We start from the raw sequence: 15060 nt of genomic DNA on the forward strand, positions 1-15060 counted from the left end.
AAAAAAAAAAAAAAAAAAAAAAAAAATATATATATATATATATATATATATATATATATATATATATATATATATATATATTGCCGAAACCGGTTTGGCTCAGCAGTAGAGCGTCGGTCTGTGGACTGAAAGGTCCCAGGTTCGATTCCGGTCAAGGGCATGTATTGTACATTGGTTGCGGGCACATCCCCGGTGGGGGGTGTGCAAGAGGCAGCTGGTCGATGTTTCTATCTCATCGACGTTTCTAGCTCTCTATCTCTCTCCCTTCCTCTCTGTAAGAAAAATCAATAAAATATATTTAAAAATAAAAAATATATATATTTTATTGACTTTTTACAGAGAGGAAGGGAGAGGGATAGAGAGTCAGAAACATCGATCAGTTGCCTCCTGCACACTCCCCACTGGGGATGTGCCCGCAACCAAGGTACATGCCCTTGACCGGAATTGAACTTGGGACCTTTCAGTCTCCAGGCTGATGCTCCATCCGCGGAGCCAAAACTGTCCTGGCTGGAATAAGCACCTATAATACAGGAGCTAAGATAGGAGAGAAGAGGATTTATTTGCCTTCTTAGGCCTTGATTTTCTTTCTTTTTTTTAAAAAAAAAATGTTATTGATTTCTTACAGAGAGGAAGGGAGAGGGATAGAGAGTTAGAAACATCGATAAGAGAGAAACATTGACCAGCTGCCTCCTGCACACCTCCTACTGGGGATATGCCCGAAACCAAGGTACATGCCTTTGATCAGAATCCTTTCAGTCCGCAGGCAGACGCTGTAGCCACTGAGCCAAACTGGTCAAGGCAGGCCTTGATTTTCTTCAGCTAGAACTCCAGCTCCTTACCCTGAGCACATAACCCTCTGCTCAGCCTCACTGGTCTGGTCTTGAGGAGATGCATGCAAGAAACTTGCCCTGTCTGGCCAAAACCAGTTTGGCTCAGTGGATAGAGCATCGGCCTGCAGACAGAAAGGTCCCGGGTTTGATTCTGGTCAAGGGCATGTACCGTGTTTCCCCGAAAATAAGACATCCTCCGAAAATAAGACCTAGCGCAACTTTGGGAGAAAAAATTAATATAAGACTCTGTCTTATTTTCGGGGAAACAGGGTACCTTGGTTGCAGGCACATCCCCAGTAGGGGGTGTGCATGAGGCAGCTGATTGATGATTCTCTCTCATCGATGTTTCTAGCTCTCTGACCCTTTCCTTCCTCTCTGTAAAAAAAAAAATTAAAATAAAAAAATAAAATAAAATATATTTTAAAAAAAGAAACTTGCCCTGTCTGGCTGGGTGTGGCTTGTTGACCATCAGCCTATGTACCAGGTTAATTCCCAGTCAGGGCACATGCTTGAGTTGCAGGCTCAATCCCTGGTAGGGGGCACAGGAGACAGCTGATCAATTATTCTCTCTCATCATTAATGTTTCTATCTCTCCCTCTCCGAAATCAATACATATGTGTGTGTGTGTGTATGTGTGTGTGTGTATATATATGCACACACTGTATTTTCCGGCATATAAGACGACTTTTGAAACGGAAAAAAAGTCAACGGAAAATCGGGGGCAAAAGACCAAAATTGCACAAAAATTACCTGAAAAGGGATTTACTATCGGGGAAAGGGAGGAAGAGACTGAACATAAACTGTGCACCTATGGATGAGGACAATGGGGGATGGGGAGGGGGCGGAGGGTAGGGTGGGAACCTGGTGGAGGGGGGAAGAAATGAGGAACCTTTGTAATGATATGAACAATAAAGATTGATTTAAAAAAAAAAAAAAAAGTATGGTTTCTTGGTGAAACCTGCAGCCTGGGCGGGAGCAGATTGGTGGGCGGAGCCTAGGATGGGAAGGGGCGGGGCATGTGAGCGTTGGGCGGGGCCTGGGAGATCCCGGCCTCCGGGTGGACGCGCTAGCCCCGAACAGGAAGCCGCTGACATGGTGGCCCCCGTGGTGTACCTGGTGGCGGCGGCTCTGCTGGTCGGCCTTATCTTCTTCCTGACTCGCAGACAAGGCGGAGCGGCAGCAGGTAGGAGATGTCGCCGCGCCAGGGCCGCTGCGGCCGCGTTTCCGGCCTCCTGAGCCTCGGTAAGCCGGGGCGCCGCGGCTCCTGCGCATGCGCCTGCACGCCGGCGGGGCGGCCGCAGCGCCAGCCTGTCGTCCGGCTGCTCCTGCGCCGACGGAGACGTACGCGACTTGCTGGGAACCCAGTACTGGGTCGGGATTGCAGCGTCCTACCCAGTTCTCCCGGCCCCAGGCACTTCAGATTTACTGACCCAGAGGGGTGGGGCCCTGGCGGACAGCACTGCCATCCCTCATTGGGGCGACCCCCTCTGCGCCCGTAGTTGAGGCCGCAGGCTCCGGAGCGGATGCCAAGAAGTGGGCACCTGAGTGTTTTCTGCCTACCCACCAGCTGGAGAGAACACGAGGCAACTCAGAGACCTGCCTGAAGCGCTCTCTTTTTCCTCTCAAAAAGACACCCACATGCACTCCTCCCTGTTCTGCACTCCAATCCGAAGATCATGTCCAGGACATAGAACAGACACATCCTTCATTCCTCACCCCACCCCTTGTCCGCATATGGCTTTGTGTATAATGTCTCTCCCCTTCTCTGGCCCACAAGCTACTCGGAGCACCTGCGTGCTCCAATGGCAGGGGAGAGAAGCTGAGGTAAGGCAGATAGCCAACAAATCTTCCTGGACGGAAAGACAGCCCCCAAGTGGGCTCTCTGGTTGAGATGCCAGATAAAACCATGGCGTTTAGGTGGTGTTATGCAAGAAATAAATGCAGCCGAAACCGGTTTGACTCGGTGGATAGAGTGTCGGCCTGTGGACTGAAGGGTCCCGGCTTCGATTCCTGTCGGGGGCATGTACCTTGGTTGCTGGCACTTCCCCAGATGGGGGTGTGCAGGAGGCGGCTGATTGATGTCTCTCTCAACGATGTTTCTAGCTCTCTATCCCTCTCCCTTCCTCTCTGTAAAAAATCAGTAAAATATATTTTTTTTAAAAAAGAAATAAATGCAGTCCTGCAAGGGACTTTCGGGTGAGGTCTGGATGGGTCAAGATGGGCTTCCTGGAGGAGGTAGAGCCTCAGCTCCATCTTGCTCCATCAGGGTGGTAATCTGATGGGCCAGCTGGAAAGGTGGGACCTTGAGGGGAAAGGTATTAACACAGGCAAGAGGCAAAGGGTGACCTTGCTCATAGACGAGGGTGTGAGTCTGAGTTGTAAATATCTCAATGGTTTGAAAAGTTGGGATTTGTGCTCTGGATATTAGGAGTCTGGAGGAAGTTGGGTTGAGGGGGCATGAGACATTTGGGACGTTGCTCCCCAGCCATCAGGTGGGTTGGGGTGCCGACAGCATTTATGGTTCCTCTCTTCCTACAGCCGGCCAAGAGCCACTGCACCATGGAGAAGAGGCAGTAACAGCAGGCCGAGTGGCCCAGCCCGAGGAGCAGAGGGCTGGGGCTAGACCCCGGCGCCGCAGGGACCTGGGCAGCCGCCTGCAGGCCCAGCGTCAAGCCCAGCGGGTGGCCAGGTCGGAGGTGGATGAGAATGAGGATGAGGCTGTCATCCCAGGTGAGTGGGGCCCCAGCCTGTAGCGGAAGGGGACTGGTTGAGGGGAAGAGGGGACTCCAAAAGCGGGTCGAAGGATAGGGTGTGGAGCCAGTGTGGGATGGAGTGTGGCCAGACTTGGACTTGGTCTTCAGTCCTAGGGACCAAACGTTCTGGATCCTGACCCTTATTTCATCGGGCCAACCCCCTCTTCCTTCACCTTGGTTCTCAGTGTCCAAGCGGGAGGGCAGGGATCTTTAGATTGACCACAAGAGTTTCTCAGTCCATTCCTTATTTTCCAGCAGCCTTCCTGGTGTGGGCATACTCATTCCCTGAGGGCCTCACCCCAGAGCCAGAGTTCCTGGCTAAGAGCTTCTGCAGTTCCTGGAGTAGAGTTGCCCATAACCGGAGAAGAGTTTGAGGACAGAGACATTCTTTTGACAGGAGCCTCTTTATCCCTTGTGCTGGGAGATCAGCACAGCCCTTAGGATTGTGTAAAAGACTATCCCTTCCCAGTGCTCCATAGCTGGCTTGAGACTAAGGAGGAATCATTTGGGGCTTTTGCTCTTGTACCTTTGGAAATTAACCCCCTGAGTGCAAAAAAGAGGCCCTCTGTTGTACCATTCCTCCTGCCTCAGACTCAGAGTCAAACATCCTTGCTACTCAGGAATCAGCAAGTCTTTAACTTTCAGGGCCTTGGGCCCTGGGGTAATCCTGGGGTTTGGGTTGTCTTTTTGCATTGGATCTGGTGGGTCAAAGGGATAAATAACCCTGGCCAGGGGCGGAGCCCAGATCTCTCAGCAGTTCCTGACTACAGTGAAGATGATTTGAAATTTGAGATGGGAGGGAGAGGAGGACGGGGATAAATTTCCCCTGGGACATCCTTCCCTGGAGCTTTGGCTCAGAGACAGAAAACAGAACTACAAGCCCAGCCAGTCCTGCCTGTGATCTGCAGGCATTCAGATATTAGAACCTGGTGCCTCCCTCTATGGCTATTGCAGCGTCTAAAGTTATCTCTTCTCTTGCCCTCTGGTCCCCACACCCTACCACCACCCCTAATACACGTACTAGTACACCCGGAGTTTAAATTTCTGCATTCATGGCAGATGCCTCTGGAGGGCAGAGCTGGGCTAGTGACTTGCAGGTGGTTGAAAGGGACAAGGGGTGGGGTGGGTCCATCATCAGTCCTCTCTAGCCAGGACCTGAAGTGTCTCTAACCATGCTTAGCCCACGAGGAAGAAGATGGTGAGAAGCCAGTGGAAACTCACCCGTCAGGGAAAATTGGAGCCAAGAAACTACGGAAACTGGAGGAGAAACAAGCACGAAAAGCCCAGCGAGAGGCAAGCAGGAGGGGTGGGGTGCAGCTCCGGGAAGTGGGGAAGGGCCCTGCCTTCCCTGTTCCCTGTGGTGGACCCTTCCTTTGAGGATCTTTGCATGCTGGGCTGGTGCTTGCTGCTTGCCTGGTTTTGTCTCCTGCAGCCTTGGTCTGTGGCCTGGCCCAGGCATTGCCTGCCCTGGCCTGTTTGGGAGGTGGGCAGCCTGTGCCAGGGGTGGGGATGTGGCCCTGTGAAGACCTCTCTCCAGGCAGAGGAAGCTGAGCGTGAGGAGCGGAGACGCCTTGAGTCCCAGCGTGAGGCCGAGTGGAAGAAGGAGGAGGAGCGGCTTCGGCTGGAAGAGAAACAGAAGGTGAGGCCGACCCCAGATCCTGACTCTGACACCTGACTAAACAGCCTTATTTCCTATGCAGCTCCCCAACTCCTCCAACCCAGAAGATAGGCCACAGACCAGGTGCAGGGGCAGGCCGGGTTTACTTGGCCCTGGGTTCCAGATGCGATCTGTGTGAAGGTACTGCTGAAAAGCAGAGCCTGCGATGGGAATTTCTATGCCTGTGTTATATCAATCATATCTGGAATACTTGGAGAACATTCAGGTGGTGAGAGTGGCTAGAGCAGGGTAAGCAAGGGAGGGGTCCAAGAGGTAAAGGTGGGAGGGTCTAGTTCCTGAGGGCCTTGAGGCTGTTACAGGTCACTGAGAGATGGTGGACCCTACCTGAGCCAGGTCCTGCTAGGGCCTGGCATAGAAGAGATGCTCAGGGATGGGGGCCACAGCAATAAAGGTTGTTAATGACCATTTGTTTGCCAGATGCTTTCCTCCTCCTGAGAGCCAGGTACCCAAGAAAGAGAGTATCACAAAGATGGTTTGACATAGGGTAAGAGCCAGGGCTGCCCCAGCTGGGAAGACCCCATAGCTTTGTGCCCTCAGGTTCTGACTGGCCTCGTTGTTCAGGATGGCAGAAAGCCTGGCTGTGGGTGCTGTAGTGCAGGGACCAGAACCCAGCAGAGGGAGGCAGTAGCAGAGAGGGTTTTTCACCTTTGTAAGTATTGACTCTGGCTAATGCACCTTCAATATCCTGGGGCTCTTCTCTCCCTCACTCAGTTTTCCCTGTTATTGACATCTTACCTATTGTGGCCTATTTCTCACAACTAATATGGATGTATTATTATTAACTAAACCTCCCATATTATTCAGATTTTACTCGTTTCCCCCCAGTGTCTCTTTTCGTTTCCAGGATCACATCCAAAATACCACATTACACTTAGTTGTCATGTCTTCTTAGGCTCTTCTGGGTTGTGACAATTTCTTAGACTTTTCGTGCACATATATATATATATATATATATACACACATATATATATATATATATATATATATATATATATATATATATTTTTTTTTTTTTTAATTTCGGAGAGGAAGAGAGGAGAGAGAGATAGAAACATCAATGATGAGAGAGAATCATTGATCGGCTGCCTCCTGCACACCCCCTACTGGGGATCAAGCCCGAAACCCAGGCATGTGCCCTTGGCCGGAATCGAACCTGGGACCCTTCAGTACGCAGGCTGATGCTGTATCCACTGAGCCAAGCTGGCTAGAGCAGACTTTCCTTGCTTTTGATTAACTTGGTTGTTTGAAAAGTGCTGGGAAAGTATTTTGTACAATGTTCTTCAATTTGCATTGGCTGATGTTTTTCTCATGGTTTGACTGAGGTCGTGGGTTTCTGGCAGGAAGACCACAAGCGAAGTGCCATCTTCAACACAACATATCAGTGGTACTTGTTATCAACTTGACGGGCCACTAGTGATGTTAACCTAGATCACCTGGCAGGGTTTTGTCATATTTCTCCACTATAGCCAAGCCAGTGTCTCAGTAGATGAGCATTGACCCATGAACCAAAAGGTCACTGGTTCAATTCCTGGTCACGATCCCCAGTAGGGAGTGTGCAGGAGGCAGCCAATCAATGATGTTTCTCTCTTATTGATGTTTCTATCCCTCCCTCACTCTCCCTTGCACTCTCTCTAAAAATGAATAAAAACATTTTTCTAAAAAGAAAGCTCTTAGGAAGAGTTAGAATTTAAGAAACAAAATTTCTACACTTTCCTTCCCATACTTCTTCATAAACAAGTCACTATGCACAGGCCACCCTTAAGGGGTGGGGATTTATGCCCAGTCTCATTTAGAGAGCATCTACAAAAAGGGTTAGGAGTGCTTGCTTTGGCAGCACATGTACTACTAGTAAAATTGGAATGATACAGAGAAGATTAGCAAGGATGATATGCAAATTCATGAAGCATTCCATATATATTTTTTTAATATTTGGAATTCTTTTGTAAGGGAGATTTATCTTCTTTGTCTATATACTCAACTGTTTATTTTTACCTACATGGACTTATGACAATTTATTTTGTACTTTGTCTTGTAATCCAATACTATTTTATCTATTTCATTGCTGCAATTGTTCCAATGTTTGTCATTCTTTCAGTTGGCTGCTGTATACCTTTGGCATACTCTCTGTTGTTTTCTTACTTTTGGCCTTGCAAGGTGCTCCAGGCTCATCAGGATATTTCCTGTCCCGCCTGAGCTTCCTATTTTGAAAAGATCTTTCTGAGAGCTCTAGGAAATGAATGGGGTTGTTGGGAGGTTTTTGTACTAGGTGGTGGTGGTGGTGGTGATGGTGATGATGGATGGACTGAAATGCTTCCTGGAAGTTAAGTGGAAATGGGACCCCATTTCTGACTGGGGCCACGGCCAGAGAGCTGTGTGACTCCCTGAGCCAGGGACTCAGGAAGAGGATCAGACGTGTGGGGAATAGATCACAGGGTCCTTCTAGAACATAATTCAATTTGAGGTGCTTGTGTGACAGCCCATTGAGGGTGTCATGTGGGCAGTCATGTGCTTGGGAGTAGAGATTTGGGCAGGGATACAACTGTGGCAGCCACTAGCATGAAAATGCTTATTGGGCATGGAGAAAGAATGGAAAAGGGAGGAGGCAGAAAGAATGGCCTGAGGAGCAGGAGGAAGCACAGGAGAGGTGGGGTCTAGAACCCAAGGGGAGAGGGAGTGTTCAATCTGCCCAGTTCCACTGAGAAGACAAGACTGGGAGGCTGATGGTTGTCCTTCGGGTTTGGTGGTATTAAGAGCATAGGCGAGCCAAAACCAGTTTGGCTCAGTGGATGGAGCGTCAGTCTGCGGACTGAAAGGTCCCAGGTTCAATTCTGGTTAAGGGCACGTGCCTTGGTTATGGGCAGATCCCCAGTGGGCAGCTGATTGATGTTTCTCTCTCATCGATGTTTCTAACTCTATCTCTCTCCCTTCCTCTCTGTAAAACATCAATAAGATATTTAAAAAAAAAAAAAAAAAAAAAAAAAACATGGGCGAGATGGTAGCAGGAATTGTTTCAAAGGAGCTGGGTACACAGAAGCCAGATAGAGTGGGCCAGAGTGTGAATGAATGGTGAGGATATGATGCCTTAGGAGTCTGTTTGAACATGACAGGAAAGAGAGGGAGAGGGTGTTGGGAGAACATTGTGGGAGGGGTCATGGGACTATGAGAAGAGGGGCCTCTGCCTTCTGTTCAACATGGGGGCCAGAAGGATCGGGGTCTTGAAGGAGCTCTGTCCCTAAGAAAGGGCTGAGCTGCATGACTGGTGCCCTGTGGGGGCAGCAAGGAGCAGAACAGGGATGGGGTGGGCAGCTGTGCCCAAATACCTGACTCTTGCCCACTCTGTGTCCACAGGAGGAGGAGGAGAGGAAAGCCCGGGAGGAGCAGGCCCAGCGGGAGCATGAGGAGTACCTGAAACTGAAGGAGGCCTTCGTGGTGGAGGAGGAGGGCGTGGGCGAGACCATGACTGAGGAACAGGTGGGCCTGCCACTCCTTCGAAACCCTCCCTCCACCCACCAGGGCAGGCTGGTGGCAGAGCCAAGGCTGGCCACCGCATCCCAGACACCCTGCTCTCCCCGCCTGCCTCCCCAGTTGGGCAGTGAGGTGGGTGGGCACGATGACCAGCAGGCTCTGGCAGCGAGAGGCCTTGTCCTCCTGAGAGGTGGGGCTTCCAGACCCTCCCTGTGGGAGGCTGTGCTGCTGGGAAGGTGGCTGGCACATGCAGGTGGTTGGCGGGCACACAAGCAAGCACACAGGCAGGTGCACTCAGGTGGGCAGGTGGGTAAGCCCCTGTAGCGTCTGCAAGGGCGACACTCACTCTGGTTTCTTTGCTCCTTTAGTCACACAGCTTCCTGACGGAGTTCATCAACTACATTAAGGTAAGAAGCCAAAGAGCAGAGCATGGCGTCAGCTTCCTGCCTGCTCACGTGTGTGTGTGTGTGTGTGTGTGTGTGTGTGTGTGTGAGAGAGAGAGAGAGAGAGAGAGAGAGAGAGAGAGAGAGGTGTGTTCTCAAGGCCTACACGGAACAGATCCAAGTGGGGGCTGTAGGATTTTCAAGCTCATGCAAGTGTGGTCAGTAGGACCGAGAGGGGCTGAGCTGCCAGGGTCATGGCCAGGAGTGTCTCTTCTCTGACCCGAAGGTGGAGAAGGACCTGGGTCTGTGTGGGAGGCATGAGCCTTTGATCGCATCCTCACACTCAGGGCTTGACAGTTTCCCTGCTCTTCAGACCCCGTGCTCAGTGAGTCACTGTATTTTCTAGTTTCTTTATACGTGTTTTCTGTCAGTTCTGTCACCCAGAGTCTCCACTGACTCCAAACAAGCATCCCTGCCATGTGTTTCTGACCTGGAACTTGGGTCTTGGGGGGGGGGGGGGGGGGGAATGCTGCTTCCTTTGGGATCTGGGGCAGGGTGGCAGGGATGTCCCCTTCTATGCACAGGCCACCCAGGTGCCGCTCTGGGTTGCATAAGCACAGGCACTGTCCTGCTCAGCTTTGCTGCTAAGCAACTTCTCTCCCACGAAGGATGTGAGAGGTTTTCAAGAGCAGCTCGGAGAAGCAGAGGCGGCTGAGGGATAGAGTACAGAGGGAGCGGGGGTGGGGGTGGGACTTGGGGGTGCCAAGGAGCCAGGGCTTGCATAATCCTCCCCCACCTCCGGAAAGGGAGCAGGGTTTAGATGCCTCCCAGCAGCTGGGGGCTGGGGTTTCCCAAGAGGAAGAAAGCTCCCTCGGGCTGTGCCCATTCCCCTCCGACGGAGCCATGCTTCACCCTGGCACACGTGAGTGAGGGCTGCATCTCTCACACGTCCCTGCTGCCGCTGGGAGCTTTCTGTCCCCATCTACCCAGCAGGCAGCACCGTGGCGCTGTGTCCTTCCTCCAGGAAGCCCTCCGTCAGCTTTAGCTCGCCCTGTCCTCTCCAGAGACGGAGAAAAGGCCCAGGCAGTTCCAGCCTCACTTTCCATGCTCCGGAGGAACCACCTTCTGGTGGATCTCCAGACTCTTCTGGACCTTAGAGGTCTTTCCTGCCTGTGCTGATTGTCCCAGAGATGCTGTCTGCAGGGAAATAATCCAGCCCTCCCATCCCACCCTGGGCTCCCAGGGGGTGAGCCCTGTTCTCTCAGTGTGTCAGAACTGGCGGCACATTATTGCGCCAGCATAGTTATGTGAGGCATAGTTCTGACTGGTTTTTGTCAATCAGTCCACTCTCCTTTCTGATCAGGGCTAGGTTTTTTGTTGGTTTATTTTTCCAAGCTGATTTTTGGCCTCAGCACCTCAAGGACCACTTGGGGTGACTTTGTGTTCCCACTCTGAGCTGTCTCTGAGAACCCAGCACCCTCCCCCACTTTGTAGGTAGAGGCCAGCTGGCCGGGTCACACTGTGCTTGCCCATTCCCTGTCCAGCTGCCGCTCGCTTGCCTTCCTGCGTGCACATTCAATTTGGCACTTAGAACAGTCACATGCCATCTCAGCCCGGGAGGTGTCACTGTGTCACTCCTCCCCCAGCTCATTTGCTATGAAAGAGTCACAGGAACATGTGAGGCTGCCTTCTATAGCATCATGTGCTGTCTGTCTGTGGGGGAGGCAGGGACAGATGCATGGCTAGGACCCAGCCGTGGACTCTCAGCTGCTCCCCCACCCCACCCAGGCTCTGCTGAGGGTTTGAGGGAAGCATGTGGAACATGGCTGTGTGTGGAAAGTACTGAGAATGTTACCAAGAGTTATTTTAAGGGTGGGCTCAGTGCCTCAGACGGTGTGAAAAGGATGGTGAGAAGTGTGGGGGTCTCTGGGCATAGCAGGGGTAAGCAAAGGCAAGGTGGGAATGAGCCATACTGCCTCTACTGAGACCCTGCTTATTGTTCCTTTAAAAAAATTTTTTTTTTTTTTTTTATTGATTTCAGAGAGGAAGGGTGAGGGAGAGAGAGAATCATTTTTTAAAAATATATATTTTATTGATTTTTTTACAATCAGGAAGGGAGAGAGATAGAAACATCGATGAGAGAGAAACATCAATCAGCTGCCTCCTGCACACTCCCTACTGGGGATGTGCCCGCAATCAAGGTACATGCCCTTGACCGGAATGGCACCCAGGACCTTTCAGTCTGCAGGCTGAGGCTCTATCACTGAACCAAACAGGCTTCGGCAAGAGAGAATCATTGATCGGCTACCTCTTGCACACTTCCTAGTGGGGATCAAACCCACAACCCAGGCATGTGCTCTTGATCGGAATCGAACCTTGGACCCTTCAGTCCATAGGCTAATGTTCTATCCACTGAGCCAAACCAGCCAGGGCTTGTTGTGCCCTTTTATCTGCTCTTACCTTGTCCAGATTCTGTGTGTGTGTGTGTGTGTGTGTGTGTGTGTGTGTGTCCAGATTCTTGCCTGTCTTCCCTGTCCGTCTATTCAATGTTTTGGTCACCATTGTATTTCCCACACCTTCTCAGTGTGTTTTCCTGGCAGGTCCTCAGCAAATAGTTCTGGAGATAGTTTGTTTTTAAAAAAGCTTTTGGTTGAGTCTGGCCTGGGTGGCTCAGTTGGTTGAACATCGTCCGTGCACTGATCCATTGCAGTCAGGGCACATACCTGAGTTGCAGGCTCGATTCCCAGTAAGGGGCTTGCAAAAGGCAGCCAATCGATGTTTCTATCTCTCTCTCCCTCTCCTTTCCTCTCTCTCTAAAATCAATAAAAACATATATTTTAAAAAATATATTTTATTGATTTTTTACAGAGAGGAAGAGAGAGGGATAGAGAGTTAGAAACATCGATGAGAGAGAATCATCATCGATCAGCTGCCTCTTGCACACCTCCTACTGGGGATGTGCCCGCAACCACGGCACATGCCCTTGACCGGAATCGAACCTGGGACCTTTCAGTCTTCAGGCCGACGCTCTATCCACTGAGCCAAACCGGTTTTGGCTAAAAACATATTTTTTAAAAATTAAAATTGTTTAGCCGAAACCAGTTTGGCTCAGTAGATAGAGCGTCAGCCTGTGGACCAAAAAGTTCCCAGATTCAATTCCGGTCAAGGGCATGTACCTGGGTTGTGGGCACATCCCCAGTAGGGGGTGTGCAGGAGGCAGCTGATCGATGATGATTCTCTCTCATCGATGTTTCTAACTCTCTATCCCTCTCTCTTCCTCTCTGTAAAAAATCAATAAATATATTAAAAAAATTAAAATAGTTTTTGGTAACTGTCACCCCATCCCTTCATTTTATGGTGCTTCCCCTTCCAACATGTCTGTGATAAAAAAGATACTGCTGGCTACCAGAGAAGGTGGCAGCTCTGCTTGACTCCCCACAGGTGTGTGTGTCTCAGTTTGGTGCCCAGCCCAGGATGGAGCCTGTGGGCCAGGTGGTAGTTTAGGCAGATACCTCTGCACAAGCAGGGGAAGGGAGAGTTTATGAGTGTGTGTGTCTCGGTGTATGCGTGGTTGGGAGAGTGTGTGAGTGAGTGTGTGAGGTGATGAAGGCTTTTCCACAGGAATCTACTAGTATACAGTTACCCAGACACCCAAAGCAGATCAGATCAGATGCAAACCTCAGTTTGTATTGAGGGGATTTGCCCACTTAGCCTCCCTCCTTTTACTCGTTCTCTTTGCAGCAGTCTAAGGTTGTGCTCTTGGAAGACCTGGCTTCCCAGGTGGGCCTGCGGACTCAGGTAAGCTTGGAAGATGGTCTGCTGTGTGGAGTGTGGCTGTCAGAGGGGGCCTGCCTTAAACGTGGAGAGTCTGTTGTCCCCTCTGCCCTGCCCCAACCAAGAGGGAGCAGAGGGAGGACTCTCTTGGCACCCCAAGAATCCTGCAGGGGTTTTGGGGTGTGTGTGTGTGTGTCTGTGTGTGTGTGTGTGTGTGTGTGTGTGTTTGTTTTGTTTTGCATTTTCAGATATATTTTTATCTTATGAATGAGGAGTCACATTCTCTTTAAATATCCAAGGGGTATTTTTCCAAGCTAGAACCCTGCCTTTCTGGTAGATGGAAGAACAGGCAGAGGAGAAAAGAATCAAGTCCTAACACTCCAGCAGCCCCTGTAACTGAAGCAGCCCAAGTCTAGTTACCTTGACAACTCTTGCAAACAGGCTGAACCAGCCTTCATGGCCAGATGTCACCACTGCTCCTCTCCTGGTTGGAAAAGTGCCTCTCTTGGGGTCTTGCAGGGCCCCAGCCTCTTCCCTGATGCCCTCCAGAGGAGAAGCAGAGTCACATTGGATGGTGGAGCAGCCATGAGAGTGGGGAGGAGGAGATTTGACTGGTGGCAGGGAGGTTGCAGGTGCCTTTTCTGGGGACGGCAGCACTCGTCTCTACTCTGAGAATTGTTTTCCTCACAGGACACCATAAACCGCATTCAGGACCTGCTGGCTGATGGAACTCTGACAGGTGAGAGGATGAGAATCAGTCACTACAGGCCTTGGCTTTGAGGAGTGTCTAACCACAGAGGGCTCCAGATATTTGTTGTAGAGGCAGAATCATTACCGAGGGTGGGGGGAACGGTGTGCAATGATGGATGCTGAGCAGGGGACACTGTTAGAAGGAGGACGTGCCACCCAGGGATGACTCGGTACCAGGACGGGCAAGGAAGCCTGATTTGACACCCAGCCAGGATTGGATGCAGCCAGGAAAGGCTGAGCAGGCAGGCAGGCCTGGAGGGCTCGGAGCCAGTTGTGAAGGGGTGGGAGGGCATCTCAGGCCAGACAGGAGGGCCCAGAAGGCTCAGCCCCACAACCTGTGTCCCCCCACAGGTGTGATTGACGACCGGGGCAAGTTCATCTACATAACCCCAGAGGAACTGGCTGCTGTGGCTAACTTCATCCGACAGCGGGGCCGGGTGTCCATCACTGAGCTTGCTCAGGCCAGCAACTCCCTCATTGCCTGGGGCCAGGAGCCCCCTGCCCAGGCCCCAGCCTGACCTAGGCCTTCCCTCTTGGACTCAGAACTGGCACGGCCTACCTGACCATACATCTTTATCCCTCTCCACCACCCTGGGGCAGCGATGGAGTGTGGCTAGGCAGTTCTAGATTAAAGGCATGTGAGCACTGCTGAGCTTGGTGTGGCTTCATGTGGCAGAAGGCCTGGTCTGGGATCTCAAATGAGCAGGTGAAATCTAAGCCTCAGAAAGTACCTGAGGATTGAGGGTGGGAGAGAGGGTGGAGTGTCCTATGGAAGCAAATGGAAATTCTCTTTTTATCAAGCATGCATTCATTCAAAAAACAAACAAAAAACTGAGAATTTATTGTGTTTCTTCGTATCCTGCAAGCCAAGCTCCCAAGGTCTGGAGGAGACTTTTCTGTTTTTCTTTCATCCTTCCAAGAGCAAAAGTGAAAAACTCTTGGGCCACGTCTCCCCTAAAGGGGAGGGCGGGGGGAATCTCACCATTCTCCTGTATAATAAAAGCCTAATATGCAGATCTACCTAATGGTGGAACAACCGGTCGCTATGATGCACACTGACCACCAGGGGGCAGACACTCAACACAAGAGCTGCCCCCTGGTGGTCAGTGAGCTCCCGCAGGGGGAGTGCCACTCAGCCAGTGGTGGTGGTGGGAGCCTCTCCTGCCTCTGCAGCAGCGCTAAGGGTGTCCAACACTGACAGCTGGGAGTGGGCCTCAGCCATCAGTCCGACATCCCCAAGAGCTCCCAGACGGCAGGAGGGCACAGGCAGGACTGAGGGATGCCCCCCACACACACACTTTTTTATATGGATTCAGGAGCCCTAAGGAAGGCTGAGCCCGGCTGGTGTGGCTCAGTGGTGGAGCATGGACCCAGGGCACATGCCCAGGTTGCCAGCTTGGTCCCCAGTGAGGGCAACTGATTAATGA

General features: G+C 51.2%; 1 protein-coding gene across 1 annotated transcript; it reads left to right on the top strand.

Annotated features, from left to right (window-relative positions):
* The first annotated feature begins 1837 nt into the window (after positions 1-1837).
* On the top strand, positions 1838-14285 carry DDRGK1 (DDRGK domain containing 1). Its single transcript, XM_084886905.1, has 9 exons — positions 1838-2013; positions 3369-3560; positions 4764-4876; positions 5121-5222; positions 8610-8732; positions 9095-9133; positions 12851-12907; positions 13574-13622; positions 13985-14285. The coding sequence occupies exons 1-9, from the start codon at positions 1923-1925 to the stop codon at positions 14149-14151; spliced, it is 933 nt and encodes a 310-aa protein (XP_084743031.1). The 5' UTR covers positions 1838-1922; the 3' UTR covers positions 14152-14285.
* Positions 14286-15060: the final 775 nt, after the last annotated feature.

This window comes from Pipistrellus hanaki (genome assembly GCF_964339955.1).
Source record: "Pipistrellus hanaki genome assembly, chromosome: 6".
NCBI lineage: Eukaryota > Metazoa > Chordata > Mammalia > Chiroptera > Vespertilionidae > Pipistrellus > Pipistrellus hanaki.